Below are 16,531 nucleotides of genomic sequence, written 5' to 3' on the forward strand. Positions count from 1 at the left end.
AGGGAAGGAATCAGACTGTGATGTCCATATGGTATAGGATCAGTGACCCAAGTAAGAAAGAAACCAGTTATAGGCTGTATCCTGAGCCCTGCCTGATGGAGATGGGAAAGAAATGCCACTGTAAGATCAAGTGTTAACAAAAGTACAGATTGAAACTTATCTGGATGATGATAAATATAGGTTGGAGACCAAGCAGAGTTGTTTCTGTACTGTGGTTTAGCCAGTCTGATGAGAATGCAGGGTCTTATTTCTAGAGATAAGTTCTGAGGTTTGTTGGTGAACTATGGACTCGATAACTTTGGCCAAGAATTGGAGGTCGACAGTCGGGTGGTAATTTGTGAGATCATCGATAGGATGAGTAGGGTTCTTAATTTTAGGGCAAACACAGGCAGATTTCCAACTGTCCTGGACCACTCCCTCAGAAAGGAGTGGATGTAAGGGAGAAATGTAGTCAGGGAATGTGTGAAGGAAGAGGGTCATGGGGCACTGCAGTAGGTTTCAGTGACTGAATAAGCTGGTTAAACTGGGGTAGTGATGGGAGACCAAAATTAGCCAGTATCTCACTGGTGTCAAGAGGAGCATATGTTGCACTGATCTTAGGTAAGGCAGAAAGGGATGGTGGTAAAGCCAACACTGAGGGCAAAGCAGAGGTAAAGGAGGCATGTAGCTTTAAAATCTTGTTTTCAAAGAATGAAGCTCATGACTGAGCATCATAACCTATGTCTGTGTAATCTCAAGGTGTACGAAAGTAGTAAGCGATCGAAGGACCTGATAAAATTATCTGTCGTAGGAGGTCTAGAGATTTGAGCTGTATAGTTGGCTCATCTGGCTGGTGCTAGGTTAGCAAGTTGTGTTTATTCTAAGTTTCTCCTGTTTGTCTACTTAAATACTGAGGAGCTAGACTGGATGCCAAGAGAGATATGGCTCAGCTCAGTTTTCAGTTCTCTATCTGTACTTGCTGGTTGATGGACACAACTATCTCACAGGTTCTGGAACAGTGGGATGGACTAATGGAAAGAAAATTATCAGGTAAGACCTAATTACTCTATCTTACTTACATTTAATAATACAGGTGAGAGAGGAGAGCTCTGTGGCCCTTCCTGCCATACCTCCAAAAATCTTGAGAACTCATTTTTCCAAAACACCTGAAAAGTCCTTTTTCTTAAAAAAACACACACACACACACACACACAAAACTGCCGAAAAACCAGTCTATTTATAACAATATGGCTAATTAAATCAAACACTCCTGACATATCTAATTGCATTTTTTTAAAAACCTGATATCCTTTATCTGAGCAAAATGTCACCTCTGTCAACAAAGCAGTAAGAAACGTTTGTCTTCTAAAGGAGGCTTAGAATCCTGATTACAGTGGCTCATTCATACATCTGATGTTGTTCCAGGGAGCTTTGAAGCTGTACTGTGACTACTGCCTCCACTATTTTAGTCATGGTTGGCAGATTAATCACTGGTTGGTAATAGTTAGAATTCAAGATACCTCTTTAGCAAGTAAAATAACTCTCAAAAGCTATTTACTTGGTTGGAAAGGGCTTTCAGAGATTGCCCATCCTTAACCCAGCTAAAGGTATAACTAGAGTTCTGTAGAACATGTATATTTCTGTCAAGGTGAGGGAAGGTGTGCTTTGAGTTGAATTAGGAATTACGCATAGGTTGACTTTTCAAATGCTATTTCCCACCCAAATGTTTCTTTGCAAAAAGCAAGTGCAAAACTCATGGTCCAGTTATACCTCTGGGCAGTTTTCTTGGGCTATTGTGTAAATTGCTTTTCTTTTGCAGTTCAGCTGCTGACACAGCTGACTTCCTTCTCTGCTTCTCACTTTGTCATTGCTTTTTCGTTTTCAGGTGATAGTTTCATTTGATCTGAACAACGTTCAGATAAAGTACGTGGATGAGGATAATGAAGAGGTGAGTTTTGGTTACATAAAAAAGTGTAGGCAGATAAAGACCATACGGCCGATCCAGTCTGCCCATCCATTCAGATACTGTTTTTGTCTACACCACTTTCACCGGGAGGCCGTGAAGAACTATTTCCTGAGGTTACTTCTGAGTCTATCTTTTTCACCTTCATCCTATGCCTCCTTGTTCCAGAGCTTCCTTTCATTTGAAAGAGACTTGCCTCCTGTGTATTTATGCTGCATAGGTATTTAAATGTCTCTATCATATCTCCCCTCTCCCCTCTTTCTTCCAAAGAGTACATATTGAGATCTTTAAGTCTGTCCTCATACACTTTATGATGAAGACCACTGACCATTTTAGTAACCACCCTCTGGACCGACTCCATCCTGTTTATATTTTTTTGAATGTGCGTCTTCAGAACTGTACACAATATTCTAAATGAGGTCTTACCAGAGTCTTATACAGGGGCATCATCACCTCCTTTTTCCTACTGTCCATTCCTCTCCCTGTGCACCCAAGCATCCTTTCATCTTCGCCTTTTCTGCCTGTTTAGCCACCTTAAGATCATCACATAAATCAACCCAAGTCCCACTCCTCTTTCGTGCATGAAAGTTCTTCACCCCCTAAACTGTACCATTCCCTCTGGTGTTTGCAGCCCAAATGCATAACCTTGTATTTTTAGCATTAAATCTAAGCTGCCAAATTCCAGACTATTCCTCTAGCTTCGCTAAATCCTTCCTCATGTTATCCACACCATCAGGAGTGTCTACCCTATTGAAGGTTTTTGTATCATCCGCAAAGAGGCCGTACCAGACAGCCCTTCAGCAATATCGCTTACAAAAATGTTATTTGTGTCATTCATGTTGCCACAAGGTTGATGGTGTTCTGACATTTCCTGCCCCGCCTTCACTAGCTGACTAGCACCTCTGGTGCTGCCTCTGCTTTTTGCTGGCATCCCTGGCATTTTTATTCCTTTTATTTAGTGTTCATAGCACCCAAGAATCCACCTAATGCATCAGTCTTACCAGCAAAATTAATATGTTTGCAGCCCTCTCTTTAAAAGTACCTCCTGCCCTGCTATAAATGGCCTGGCTTAACAGAGATTCTTTTAACAGGTTGTGCCCAAGCCTTTTGTCGTGTTCCAAGCCGGTGTAACAGGTTTGCTCAGGTGATTGAGCCAGAAACCATCTGGGAGTTCAAGTCTTGGCTCTGGCACTTGTTCTCTGGATTTGGCTGGGTTGGCAGTGGTAGAAAGGTTTGGAAGCCTCTCTCCCATGTTACACTCTTCCTGTTTCAGATAGCCTGAAAATTCTCGGAGTCACAATCGACCGAAATCTCACACTAGAAAGCCATGCGAAAAACAAAACAAAGAAAATGTTCCATTCAATGTGGAAACTCAAAAGAGTAAAACCTTTCTTCCCAAGGGAAATATTCCACAGCCTGTTACAATCAATGGCACTAAGCCACCTAGATTACTGCAATGCAATTTATGCCAGATGCAAAAAAACAAATCATCAAGAAACTCCAAATTGCCCAAAACACAGCGGCCAGACTCATATTTGGAAAAACGAAATATGAAAGCGCCAAACCCCACTTAAAGAACGTATTGCGTTCAAACTTTGCATCTTGGCTCATAAAATTATTCACGGCGAGGCCCCGGCCTACATATCTGACCTCATAGACCTACCAACCAGGAACACAAAAAAATCAGCACACACATTCTTGAATCTCCACTACCCCAGCTGCAAAGGACTAAAATATAAATATAAATGCATCCAGCTTCTCATACATAAGCACCAACTATGGAATGCACTACCAAACACCATAAAAACAATACATGACCTAACAAACTTCCGAAAATCACTAAAAACCAACCTGTTCAAAAAGTCATACCACAATGACCCAAGCTAAATACCAAACAACGAAACGTATATCGGAACTGGACAAAACCGAACTCTCTACGCTTGACTGCTTCATTCACTCTGTCACTAAGGATCATGAACGCAATTCCACATTAGTTCTCATTCCGGAAATGAACTCTTTATACTTGAATGCTTAACCTACTCTGTCACTTATGAACTTTAATGCAATACCACTTTGTATTTCTCACCCCGGAAATGGCGATCGCCATTACTGCATAATGTAAGCCACATTGAGCCTGCAAATAGGTGGGAAAATGTGGGATACAAATGCAACAAATAAATAAATAATATTTCTCCTTCTGTAAGAGCACCTGCGTCTTCTGCCCAAAAGTTAGGTCAGAATATTCCAGTTGTAATTAAAAGCTAAAACTCCTAGTATTTTGGTGGATTTTGTCTTCCATGTTATATCTTGTTGCCCCTGTTGAGTGGGTTTGATTTTGGATCAACGTCATACTGTGAATATGAAAAATCTGCCATCTTACCTATCTTGTAGGAAGGGTTTGAAAACCTATTTGAGAATTTTTTTTAAATGTTTGATTGGATGATATTATTACTATATGATGATAATTTTTGTAATTTCCATTCTATTGTTGAGAATTCTTGTTTTGTGAACTGCTGTGAATCCTTTTGGAATAATGGGCAGTAGATAAAATATAGATAGAACAGAATGGAGTTGGCGTGCAAATCAGAATACCTTGTCTTTTTGTAAGGATAACAACTTCCGTTATTTAACGCCAGTCACCTTAAATAATAATATAGTTCCAGATAGTGCTCTCCCACTATCTTCTTTATCTGTAGCCTTAATTAATTGTAGATCTCTTAAGAGCAAGTTTACATATATTTTGGACCTTTGTAACTTATATCAACTTGACTTATTTGCCATTACAGAGACATGGCTTTTATCAGGGGAAGAATCTTATCTCTTTCAATGTCTACCCTCAGGTTATTCGGTCAGTTATTCGTCACGTGTAGGGAGAAGAGGTGGGGGGTTGGCTCTAATATTTAAATCGGATTTTAAGGTTCAGGAAATCAGAGATCACAGACTTTCTTATCCTGAACTTCTTTTATTAAAATTTAGTACAGCTAGGTCTACTTTTCATGTACTACTTTACTACTGTGCTCCGTCCACTACGGCAGTGGGGTGGGACCACATCTATCAATCACTTGCAGATGCTGCAATCAGGTTCCCAAATCTTTTAATATTAGGTGATTTTAATGTTCATCTAGATGACAAATCGAACCCGCGTTCAGCTAGATTTTCAAATTTTTTACATGATATTGATCTAAAACAACATGTGAATGGATCAACTCATATCGCGGGTCATACATTAGATTTGGTAATGACACACAAATTGGATGAAGTGAAATGTTCAAAAATCGTACTAACTCCGGTATCTTGGTCAGACCATTACCTTCTTCAATTCTACTTATTAATACCACAGTTATTACATAATGCTGAACCAGCTCAAATTAAAACCAGGAGTCTAAATAAAATCGATTTGACATCTTTACCTTCTTTAGCAAATAAGTTCCCACTAAATTTTGATACACACCCAATAGATGACCAAATTAAAATATGGAACCAAGTTCTTTCAGCAGCCCTTGACGATATTGCACCGGAAAAAACAATTAATAAAACAATGAAACGTTCCCAACCTTGGTACCATCCAGGATTAAAATTATGTAAACAACAGGTACGTAGAGCTGAACGCCAATGGCATAAGCATAAGACCGCAGAATTACAAGAAAAGTGCAAACAGTGTAAAAAATACTATTTATCACAATTAAAGGATGCTAAAACTACGTTCTTCTCAAAAGAGATAAAAGAAGCAGCCAGTTCGCAGAAAAAACTGTTTCAAATTATGAAACGTTTGACAACAATAACTAACGAAAAGAGAGAATCGCCTACTATTGACTCTGAAACTCTAGCAAAGTTCTTTAGCTCTAAAATCGAGAAACTAAGAGCCCTCTTCCCAAGGGTACCAAGGCTCGGTCATTCTGACAACTCCCCAAGTTCACAACTATTGGTACCTTGGAAGGATTTTGAAATTCCGTCTGCCGAATCATTATATACCTTGGTTGCAGGTTTATCTCCTACTTATAGTTCGTTGGATCCTATACCTTCTGCATGGTTGAAAAAACACTCGCTAGAAGTCCAGCAGTTTATGTACTCAATTGTCATGTTGAGCCTTTCTGATGGGATAGTTCCCACTATTTTGAAAGAAGCGCTAGTAAAACCTAGTCTAAAGAAAGCCTCATTGGATCCCTTATTACCTTCTAACTATAGACCAGTCTCTAATCTTCCTTTTCTATCCAAAGTTATAGAGACAGTAGTATTTAGACAGTTGCAAACTTATGTAGATTCAAAAAATTTGTTACATCCCAGACAATCGGGTTTCAGGAAAGGTCACAGTACAGAGACTATTCTGACTTCACTGTTAAGTGAAATCCATGCAAAATTAGAACTCGGTTATATTGCCCTGGTAGTTTCATTAGATTTGTCTGCGGCCTTCGACCTAATCAATCACAACTTACTCATTGATAGATTGAGTGAGATTGGTATTTCAGGGACAACTATGAAATGGTTTATATCCTTCCTAACGAATCGTTCATTTAAAGTAGTTCAGCAGCAATCCTGTTCTACATCCTACAACTTATCATGTGGAGTTCCTCAGGGCTCGGTCTTATCTCCACTACTGTTCAACCTATTCATCAGTCCCCTGGCGCTCCTCATTCAAACAATGGGTATAAGTTTTTACTCATATGCAGATGATTTTTTGCTTATCCATTATGTTAGACCATCGAACATAGATCTTACACCCATTCAAATATGCTTGGATAAAGTAGCAGACTGGTTGACAACACATCAGCTGGTACTGAACCCGGATAAGACTACTACATCTTGGATAGTAGGGCAAGGCACATATCCCTCTGTGGTACCTGTGCTATTTGGTCAGAATATTCCAACAGTTAAGTCTTTTAGATATCTCGGGGTCATTATTGATTCCGCATTGACCTTTGAGGAACAAGTATCCGATGTAGTGAAAAAATCTTTCTTTCATCTGAGACGGCTTCGGTCAGTCAGAAATCCAATAAGTAAGGACTCTCTCAAAACGCTGACATCGGCATATATTACTTCACGTTTAGACTACTGTAACATTGTATATGCTGGGATTACTCAAGCAAACTTAAAGCGATTACAAAGAATTCAAAATACAGCAGCACGTATGATCTGTAGGGCCCGGAGGGATGATCGAGCAACACCTTTATTGCATCATCTGCACTGGCTCCCGGTCGAAGCAAGAATAAAGTTTAAGGCTCTTGTCCTGACACACAAAGCCTTTCACACATTAAACCCTAGCTACTTGTCGAATTTAACAATCCCCTACACTGCTATGCGAACTCTCAGATCCCTAACAGATAACAGGTTAGTCATTCCCCCTCTTACTAAGGCTAGGTGGGAATCTACACGGAGATCGGCTTTTTTCTACCTGTCACCCTCCCTTTGGAATAGCCTTCCAAAGGAGATCAGATTAGAGAAATCTTATCTCCATTACCGAAAACTTCTGAAAACCTTTCTCTTTATAAGCTACGTAGAACAGAACTTAGCATAATGAGATAAGGTCAAAAAGACAAAGAAAAATGGGATAGCTTAACTGGATATTAGATTTTTAACTTGTATTGATTTATTATGTAGTTTATCTTGATTGCTGTGCTTTCCTGTCATGAATGGAATTCCTATGTCTGTTTATTTGTATATACCAATTTTTTTTATATATATGTAAACCGTTCTGTTTTGCAGATGCAATAAGATACGGTATATAAATTAACATAAATAAATAAATAAAATCTAGTCCTTAGTGGAATGCAGGGCATGGTACAAGAGGTAATGGTGTTGGATCCACTGGGAAACAGTGATCAAAACATGATCAAAGTTCAGCTGACATCTGGAGTGAAGTCACTAAAGAAATCTACTGTAGCAGCATTTAATTTTCAAAAGGGCGACTATGACAAAATGAGAAAAATGGTTAAAATGAAGCTAAAAGGATCGATCGCAAAAGTTAGGACTTTAAATCAGGCATTGATGTTGTTTCAAAATACCATTGTGGAAGCCCAGACCAGATGTATTCCACACAGGGGTGGCCCTATAATGAGGCTAACTGAGGCGATGGCCTCAGGTGGCACTCTACAGGGAGCAGCATCTTGCTGCCAGCCAGCCTACCTGCTAGTTAGCTATCTCTGCTACACTTCTCCCCTGGCATATTTCCTTCCATTCTGCACCCACGCCCCACCCCAGAGCAACATCTCCCCCTTCTTTCCTCAACCACCTTTCTCCGAGTCTACCTTTAATGTGTTCCACAAGTTGCCAGATGGCAGCAGCGATTCACATATGCTGGCCCTACATCTCTCTATTACAGCCTGCCCCAGTGGAAATAGGAAGTTACATCAGAGAGGGCTAGCTGCAGTAGAGAGAAGATGTTGGGCCAGTGGCAGGGCAGCTTGTGTGAATCACTGATGCTGCCTGGCAACTTGAGGAACAAATTAAAAGTAGACTTGGGAAAAGGGGGTTGACAAACGAAGGGGGGATATGTCAGCCTGGGGGGGGGGGCATGGCAACTTTTGGAACAAATTAAAGGTAGACTCAGAGAAAGGGGGTTGAGGAACAAAGGGGGAGATGTAGGCCTGCTGGGTGGGGATAGAGAGTGTGAGTGATGCTGGGGTGGAAGTGGGAGAGGTTGGACTCGGGTGGTGGGAGGTGAGAGGTTGGACTCAGGGAAGGAGTGAAAGGGAAAGTAGTTGGATTCAGGGGAGAGAGTGGGGGAAGGGAGAGATGTTGGATTCAGGGAGGGAAGGAGAGAAAGATGGACTCGGAGGGAGGGAGGGAGGGAGGGAGGGAGGGAGAGAGAGATGAAAAGGTCAGGGATGGGGTAATGTAAGGGCGAGAGATAGAGGTGTCAGATTTGTGGGAGGGAGTAGGAGGACAGGTGGATGGAGAGGGTGGATCAGAAGTGGGAGGGATGGACTTGGAGGAGGGCAGAGGGGATTGGAGGGGTCCAGGGAGAGATGGGAAGGATGGAGGAAGAGGGAGAGAAAAAGAGATGGACTCGGGAGAAGGTAGAGGGGGCTGAAGCGGGAGAAGGGGAATGGACGGGGAGGGTGGAGGGGGAAAAATGGGGATAGGGAGAAATGGACTTGGGGGAGGGTGGAGGTGGCAAAATTGGGAAAGTGTGAAATGGACTCAGGACGGGACAAACTGGTGACCTCAATTCATGTCCTCTAGTTCTGCCGCCTTCCCGTTTCCGGAAAAGGTTCGTTTGCAGATGAATACCTTTCAAATATATGATACAGACATTCAAATATTTGAAAGGTATTAATCCGCAAATGAACCTTTTCCCGAGACGGGAAGGCAGTAGAACTAGAGGACATGAATTGAAGTTGAAGGGGGGCAGACTCAGGACGTGGTGGATATGTGGAATACCGTCCCGCGAGAGAGGTGGTGGAGATGAAAACGGTAATAGAATTCAAACATGCGTGGAATAAACACAAACGAATCCTGTTTAGAAGGAATGTTTCCGTGGAATCTTAGTGGAGATTGGGTGGTGACGCAGGTAATTGGAAACAAAGCGGGAGCTGGGCAGACTTCTACGGTCTACGCCCTGATCGTAACTGAGTAGATAGGGATGGGCTGGAGTGTAAATTTTAAGGGGCTTCGATGTTAGCTTCAGAACTTAGTACAAGAACAGTACCAGGCAGACTTCTACGGTCTATGCCCTGAGAAAGGCAAGGACAAATCAAACTCGGGTATAATATAAAGTATCACATCCCATGTAAAATGAGTTTATCTTGTTGGGCAGACTGGATGGACCGTACAGGTCTTTATTTACTGTGTTACTGTCAGGGGAATTTTCGAAAGAGAAGGGCACCCATCTTCCAACACAATTCGGGAGATGGGCGTCTTTCTCTCAGGATCGCCCAAATCGGCATAATCGAAAGCCGATTTTGGGCGTCCTCAACTGCAGTCCATTGCGGGGACGACCAAAATTCACGGGGGTGTGTCAGCATCATAGCGAAGGCAGGACTGGGGCGTGCTTAAGAGACTGGGGCGTGCTTCAGAGAATGGGCATCCTCGGCTGATAATGGAAAAAAGAAGGGTGTCCCTGACGAGCATTTGGTCTACTTTACTGGGTCCAATTGTTTTCATGACCAAGCCTCAAAAAGGTGCCCAAACTGACCAGATGACCACCGGAGGGAATCGGGGTGACCTCCCCTTACTCCCCCAGTGGTCACCAACCCCCTCCCACCCTTAAATTTTTTTTTTAATTTTTTGCCATCCTCTATGCCAGCCTCAAATGTCATACCCATCTCCATCACAGCAGTATGCAGGTCCCTGGAGCAGTTTTAGTGGGTGCAGTGCACTTCAGGCAGGTGGACCCAGGCCAATCCCCACCCCTTCCTGTTACACTTGTGCTGGTAAATATGAGCCCTTCAAAACCCACCTGAAACCCACTGTACCCCTATGTAGGTGCCCCCCTTCACCCCTTAGGGCTATGGTAGTGGTGTACAGTTGTGGGGAGTGTTTTTTTGGGGGGGGGTTTGGGGAGCTCAGCACTGAAGGTAAGGGAGCTATGCACCTGGGAGCAATTTGTGAAGTCCACTGCAGTGCCCCCTAGGGTGCCCGGTTGGTGTCCTGGCATGTGAAGGGGACCAGTGCACTACGAATGCTGGCTCCTCCCACGACCAAATGGCTTGGATTTGGTCGTTTTTGAGATGTGCATCCTCGGCTTCCATTATGGCCGAAAACCGGGGACGACCATCTCTAAGGTCGACCTAAATGTTGAGATTTGGGCTTCCCTGACGGTATTATCGAAATGAAAGATGGACACCCATCTTGTTTCAATAATAGCGGTTTCCCCGCCCCTTCGCCGGGACGTCCTTAGAGATGGGCGCCCTTAGAGATGGTCGTCCCCGTTCGATTATGCCCCTCTACGTTACTATGGTGACACTCAAAGAAATTACATGGAAATACTATTAAAAACAAATAGGAGGAAATATTTTTTCACTCAAAGAATAGGGTAGAATAGTTAAGCTCTGGAGCTCGTTGATGGAGGATGTGGTAACAGTGGTTAGCATATCTGGCTTTAAAAAAGGTTCCTGGAGGAAAAGTCCATAGTCTGTTATTTAGATGGACATAGGGGGAAGCCACTGCTTGCCCTGAGATTGGTAGCATGGAATGTTGCTACTATTTGGGTTTCTGCCAGGTACTTGTGACCTGGCTTGTTCACTGTTTGGAAAACAGGATACTGGGCTAGATGGACCATTGGTCTGACACAGAATGGCTATCCTTATGTTCTTACATTTATTTATTTTAGTTATAATCTTTTTTATTATTGCAAGAAGACGACCAAGCATAACCATTACTGTTATATTACAATTCAGTTTTCAATATAACTTTATATAGCATAATAACAGCCTAAGAACTCTTCTCTCCCAACCACCTACCAAGGTCCAATCCCCCCTGCCCCCGCCTGCTGCCATACTATACCTTCTTTACAAAGTTCAACAATATAGTCAACAAGGGGTCTGGACTCTGACAACCCCTTGTGTCCAAAAATAAACCACTGGACAGAACTAAAATCCTAAGAATTCTCCACTCACATGGCCTACATCCTAATCCCTCTCCCCCCCCCCCCCCCTTACTTCTCAACAAGGGACAAAGTAAAACAGCCAGAGCAGATCAGTGCTGATTTAGCACTGGATGTCTTGCCCTAGGAGAGAGAGAGAGAGAGAGAGAGAGAGAATCGATATAGGGACCCCAGACTTGCCAAGAAATGTTTCCACCATCTAGGCATGCGATGGGCCATTTGTTTCTGAATTGCCAGTATTGGAGGATCCATTGATATCCAATGTTGTAAGATACACATCCTCACAACAAGACATGCTTTACAAACAAAGGGTTTTCCCCTATGCCTTAAATGTCATAAGCATCTAGCAGTATGTCTAGTAAATTGGTCTTTGAGTGTAGTGCAGCTGGATATAAGGTCTGGATGCAAGGAGACTCCCAAAGAGAATAAAGACGGTTATTATGACCCCGCTTTATGCATTTGTGACTTTGTGAAATCTGCTCTGTGTATCTGTCTATATTGACATTCTCTATAATCTGCCTCAGAGGCTAAAGTAGGGATTCCTCGAATACTCCATGTTTCCAAAGAGAACCCCAGATCATTACAGGTTTATTTATTTTAAATAATTTTCATGCTCATTTGGATGTATAGTTACTCGTACCTGAGGCAGAGGAGGGTGAAGTGTCTTTCCCGAGATAAACAAAAACATCAATGCGAGAAGCAGGATTTGAACCTTGATTCCATGGTTTCCACTCTACTGCTGTAACCTCTAGACTGCTCTTCCAATCCGTTCACCGAAAAAGACATTCAACAAGGCCTACAAAGAAAACCCATAGCCTCATTAAATTACCTCGCCAACCCAACCAGTTAAGAAAGTCTACCTCTATACTTACCCACCTAACTCCTTCCTTTTTACTCTGACTTAATCTCTGTACTTCACTAATTATATCTACTATCCTGGAATGACAATGTCATAACAGGACTCTGTAAGCCACATTGAGCCTGCAAATAGGTGGGAAAATGTGGGATACAAATACAATAAATAAAAAGAATAACGCCCCAATATTTAGAACAGATTAGCCGCCTAAATGGAATTTAGCCAGCTATCTGCCGATTTTAAGTGCGAAGCTGGCTAAGTTTGACGGCCATCTTTGGTTGCTTCAACTTTGGCTGGTTCCAACTTAACCAGCCAATGCTGAATATCAGCTTGGCCGGTTAAGTTGAAACTGGCCAAATTTAAATCAGATATTTGATGCCGGTCATCGGAAATGGCCCGGCATTGAATATCCAAGCTCAGTGCTGACCGTGGGAGGCAACCCATCTATCTCCTGTGGTCTGAATATTGGTCCCTAAATATTTTGTAATAGCCTTTTATGAAAAGATAAAAATGGCATTGGGAAATCAAGAGCATGAAATTTACTATTGTTTCACTTTTTATTACAGGTGTCTGTGAATAGCCAAGGTAAGGTCATACTGAGCCAGAGCTTTGAGGAAGTGATGATAAACATTAACACGGTTATTTGCATTTGCCTCTGTCTCTTTTTTTTTTTTAGCAGAAGAGGATTTCTGTGCTCTTTCATAGGCTTATTGACTCCTTTTTCAGTCAGCAATTTCTGCTCACCCCTCTGTGTTTCCTGCTGAATCTTAACCATGGCTGGGATCCAGCACCAGGAACTTTCCTTCATAACTATCTATCTGGGCCAGTGATCGTCAGTGCAAGGCCTGTGTGCCAGTGACTCCCCCCTCAGACCATTAGTGCAGCTTCCACTGTCCCCCTTTCTTGGGGGTATCTTTTTTTTTGTGTTCTTGTTTTTGCCAGTGGGCTCATAGCAGTAGAGCTGAGAGCTCCAAGTCCTACCCCATTGCTTTCAGGATCACTCAAGGTGCCACTGTATCTGGGGACAGAGCATTGCAGCAGGCAGACAGGTTGTGGTTGGAGGCTACGTCCCTATGGTGGCGCTGTTGCCATGTTTTCTAGTGGCAAGATCAAGTGCAGAGATTTGTGGTCTGCAGCCTTGCCGCTAGGACCTGTAGCAGAGCGCATGATTTGTTAGCCGAGGCTGAGTCGCAGTGAGAGAGGCAGTATCACCATGTGCTTGCAGATAAGCTGTTAGACTTGTGCTTCCACAGACTACATCCACCATTCTGACTGCTTTCATCATTTAAAAAAATATTTGAGGCTGGTGGGGTTCTACTGGAAGGGCGGGACTTAAGAAACAGCAGATTAAAATTAAAATTAGTAAAGATATGGAGAGATGGCAAGAGATGAGACAAGATGATTTGAAGAGGAGGAATGATGGAACAGGGTTAGGAGTTGAGAGAGAGGGATTGCATAAGGTGCGGAGTGGGTGGTGTTTCTGAGCCCAAAATCTGAATACCAGGGGTCACCATAATACAATGACATAGGCTCTCTTCCCCTTCTACCAAGGCCGTGAACTGACTTCTCAGCATCATTGGCCCATTGAGCTCCTCTGCATCATCGGTGTACAGCACTGTCAGTGAGACACTGTTCCTACCTCCATAAGCTCATTCTTGATAAGCATGCGTACAGCCATCTCTTGCTGGGCAACATATTTCTGGCACCCAGTCTTTAAGACTGTTTCTGTTATCTCTCACCTCAATATTGGTACCAAACTCAGTTCAATAAATTGAGTTGTAGTGGGGAGAGTTAATTTCTTGTTATTTAACATAGTAACATAGTAAATGACAACAGGTAAAGACCTGAATGGTCGAACAGTCACACTCATTATCAATTCATGATTAAATCAACAATGAATGTGATATAAGATACTTGATCATGGTCTTTCTTTGGTGTTTCTGGGACATGGACTGTAGAAGTCCACCCAGCCCTGTCCTTACATTTCAATTACAGTGCCTTGTCACACTGTTTTTTTGCTTTAAGATCTTTGGACACCATCATCCCAAGGTTCCTCTCCCTGTCTGTGCATATCAGCCTCTCACCTCCTAGGACCTACGGTACCTTGGATTTCTACTTCCCAAATGTATCACTTTGCATTAAATTTTAACTGCCAAACATGAGATCATTTCTTTAACTTTTGTAGATCCTTTTTCATGTTTTCCACTCCATCCGGGGTGTCCACTTTATTACAGGTCTTGGTGTCTTCCGCAAAAAGGCAAACTTTATTTTTTAACCCTTCGGCGATGTTGCTCACATATATATTGAACAGAATCAGCCCCAGCACCGATCTTCAAGGCACTCCACTACTCACCTTTCCTTCCTCTCAGTGAATTCCATTGACCACCACCCTCTGGCATCTGTCAACCAGTTTCTAATCCAGCTGACCACTTTGAGTCCTAACAAGGCTGTCAAGTTTATTTAATAGCCTTCTATGAGGAACTGTGTCAAAGGCTTTGCTGAAATCCAAGTAGATTAGACCTAGTGCACATCCTCAATCCAGTTATCTGGTCGCCCAGTCAAAGAATTCAATCAAATTCGTTTGGCATGATTTACCTTTGGTATAACCATGTTGCCTCAGATCTTGTATCCTATTGGATTCCAGGAAATTCACTATCCTTTCCCTCAGCATTGCTTCCATTACTTTTCCAGTAACCGAAGTGAGACTTACTGGCCTGTAGTTTCTCACTTCTTCTCTGTCGCCACTTTTGATGAGGGACGACATCTGCTGTTCTCCAATCCCATGGAACCTTTCCCATCTCCAAGGATTTATTAAACAAATCTTTAAGAGGACTCGCCAGAACCTCTCTAAGCTCCCTCAATATCCTGGATGGAGCCCATGGCTTTAGCCACCTTCAATTTTTCAAGTTGCTGATAAACATTTTCTTCCATAAATGGCATGATATCCACTTCATTCTCATAAGTACCTTTGCCAGCCAATTGTGGTCCTTCTCCAGGATTTTCTTCCGTGATTTTTCCTCATTGCTCTCCACATAGCGGTCCACAGCATCTTTCAGTCTCACAATTCCATTTTTAGCCTTCCTCCTTTCACTAATGTACCTGAAAAAATTCTTGTCTCCCTTCCTTATATTTCTAGACATTTGTTCTTCCGCCTGTGCTTTCACCAGACGTATATCTCTCATGGCTTCTATCAGTTTCAGCCGGTGTGCTTTTCTATGTTCCTCTTCTTGCGTTTTTGTGTATTTCATGAATTCCAACTCTTTTGCCTTTATTTTCTCAACCACTTGTTTGGAGAACCATATTGGGGTTTTTTTGTTTTGTGCTTTTATTTACTCACCTCACGTAAAGGTCTGTAGCCATTTTTATAGTTCTTTGCAGCCTGAATCACTGTCTTTCCACTTCTCGTATGTCCTCCCAGTCCATCAGCTCTTTTTTCAGATATGCCCCCATTTTACTAAAGTCAGCATGTTTGAAATCCAGGACTTTGAGTTTTCAGTGGCTGCCCTCTGCTTTAACTGTTATATCAAACCAAACCATTTGATGATCACTACTGCCCGGGTGGGCACTCACTTGGACATTAGATACACTTTCCCCATTTGTGAGCATCAGATCCAGCATCGCTCCTTCCCTCTTGGGTTCATCCGCAATCTAATTCTTCGATTCTGCAAATGGAACTTTCCAGTCCAGATACAGCAGGTTGAAATCGCCCAGTAACAACACTTCCCCTTTCTTTCCCAACTTTTGGACATCTACAGTCAAATCTTTAGCAAGCTGTGATTGTCACTGAGGTCTGTAGACAACACCCGTGTGGATTGAGGTTCCGTCTTCTCATTTCAAGGCGATCCATATCGCTTCTTCCTTTCCCTAGGTCCCCCGCATTTCAGTCGCTTTGATATTATTTCCCACATCTACCTTTTCGACCATCTCTATTCTTCCTAAATTGATTATAGCCCAGTATATTTGCATCCCATTCATAGGAGTCATTGACCCATGTCTCTATGATAGCAACAGTATCTAAGTCTGCCTCTACCAGGATTTGCAGATCATGAACTTTGTTGTTTAGTCTGCAAGCGTTTGTGGTCCTTGCTTTCCAGCTATATTTTAGTGACAGTCTCATGTTCTACATAGTTTTATGCTTAGTCTCATCTCCTACAGTATTGCTAAGAAGTGAGTTGCTAAGGTTGTTATTTTC

General features: G+C 42.5%; 1 protein-coding gene across 4 annotated transcripts in view; it reads left to right on the forward strand.

Moving 5' to 3' along the window:
- The window catches only part of LOC115481352 (next to BRCA1 gene 1 protein-like), a 148,277-nt gene that overhangs the window by 47,365 nt on the left and 84,381 nt on the right, over positions 1-16,531 (forward strand). For 3 of the 4 annotated variants that reach the window (XM_030220421.1, XM_030220422.1, XM_030220420.1), the window contains exons 3-4: positions 1,865-1,927; positions 12,906-12,924. In XM_030220421.1, the coding sequence (XP_030076281.1) occupies positions 1,865-1,927; positions 12,906-12,924 (82 nt within the window). The remainder of the gene's footprint in view (positions 1-1,864; positions 1,928-12,905; positions 12,925-16,531) is intronic. The other variant, XM_030220423.1, reaches the window with a different exon arrangement.

The sequence above is a fragment of the Microcaecilia unicolor genome, chromosome 12 (assembly GCF_901765095.1).
Source record: "Microcaecilia unicolor chromosome 12, aMicUni1.1, whole genome shotgun sequence".
NCBI classification, from domain to species: Eukaryota; Metazoa; Chordata; class Amphibia; order Gymnophiona; family Siphonopidae; genus Microcaecilia; species Microcaecilia unicolor.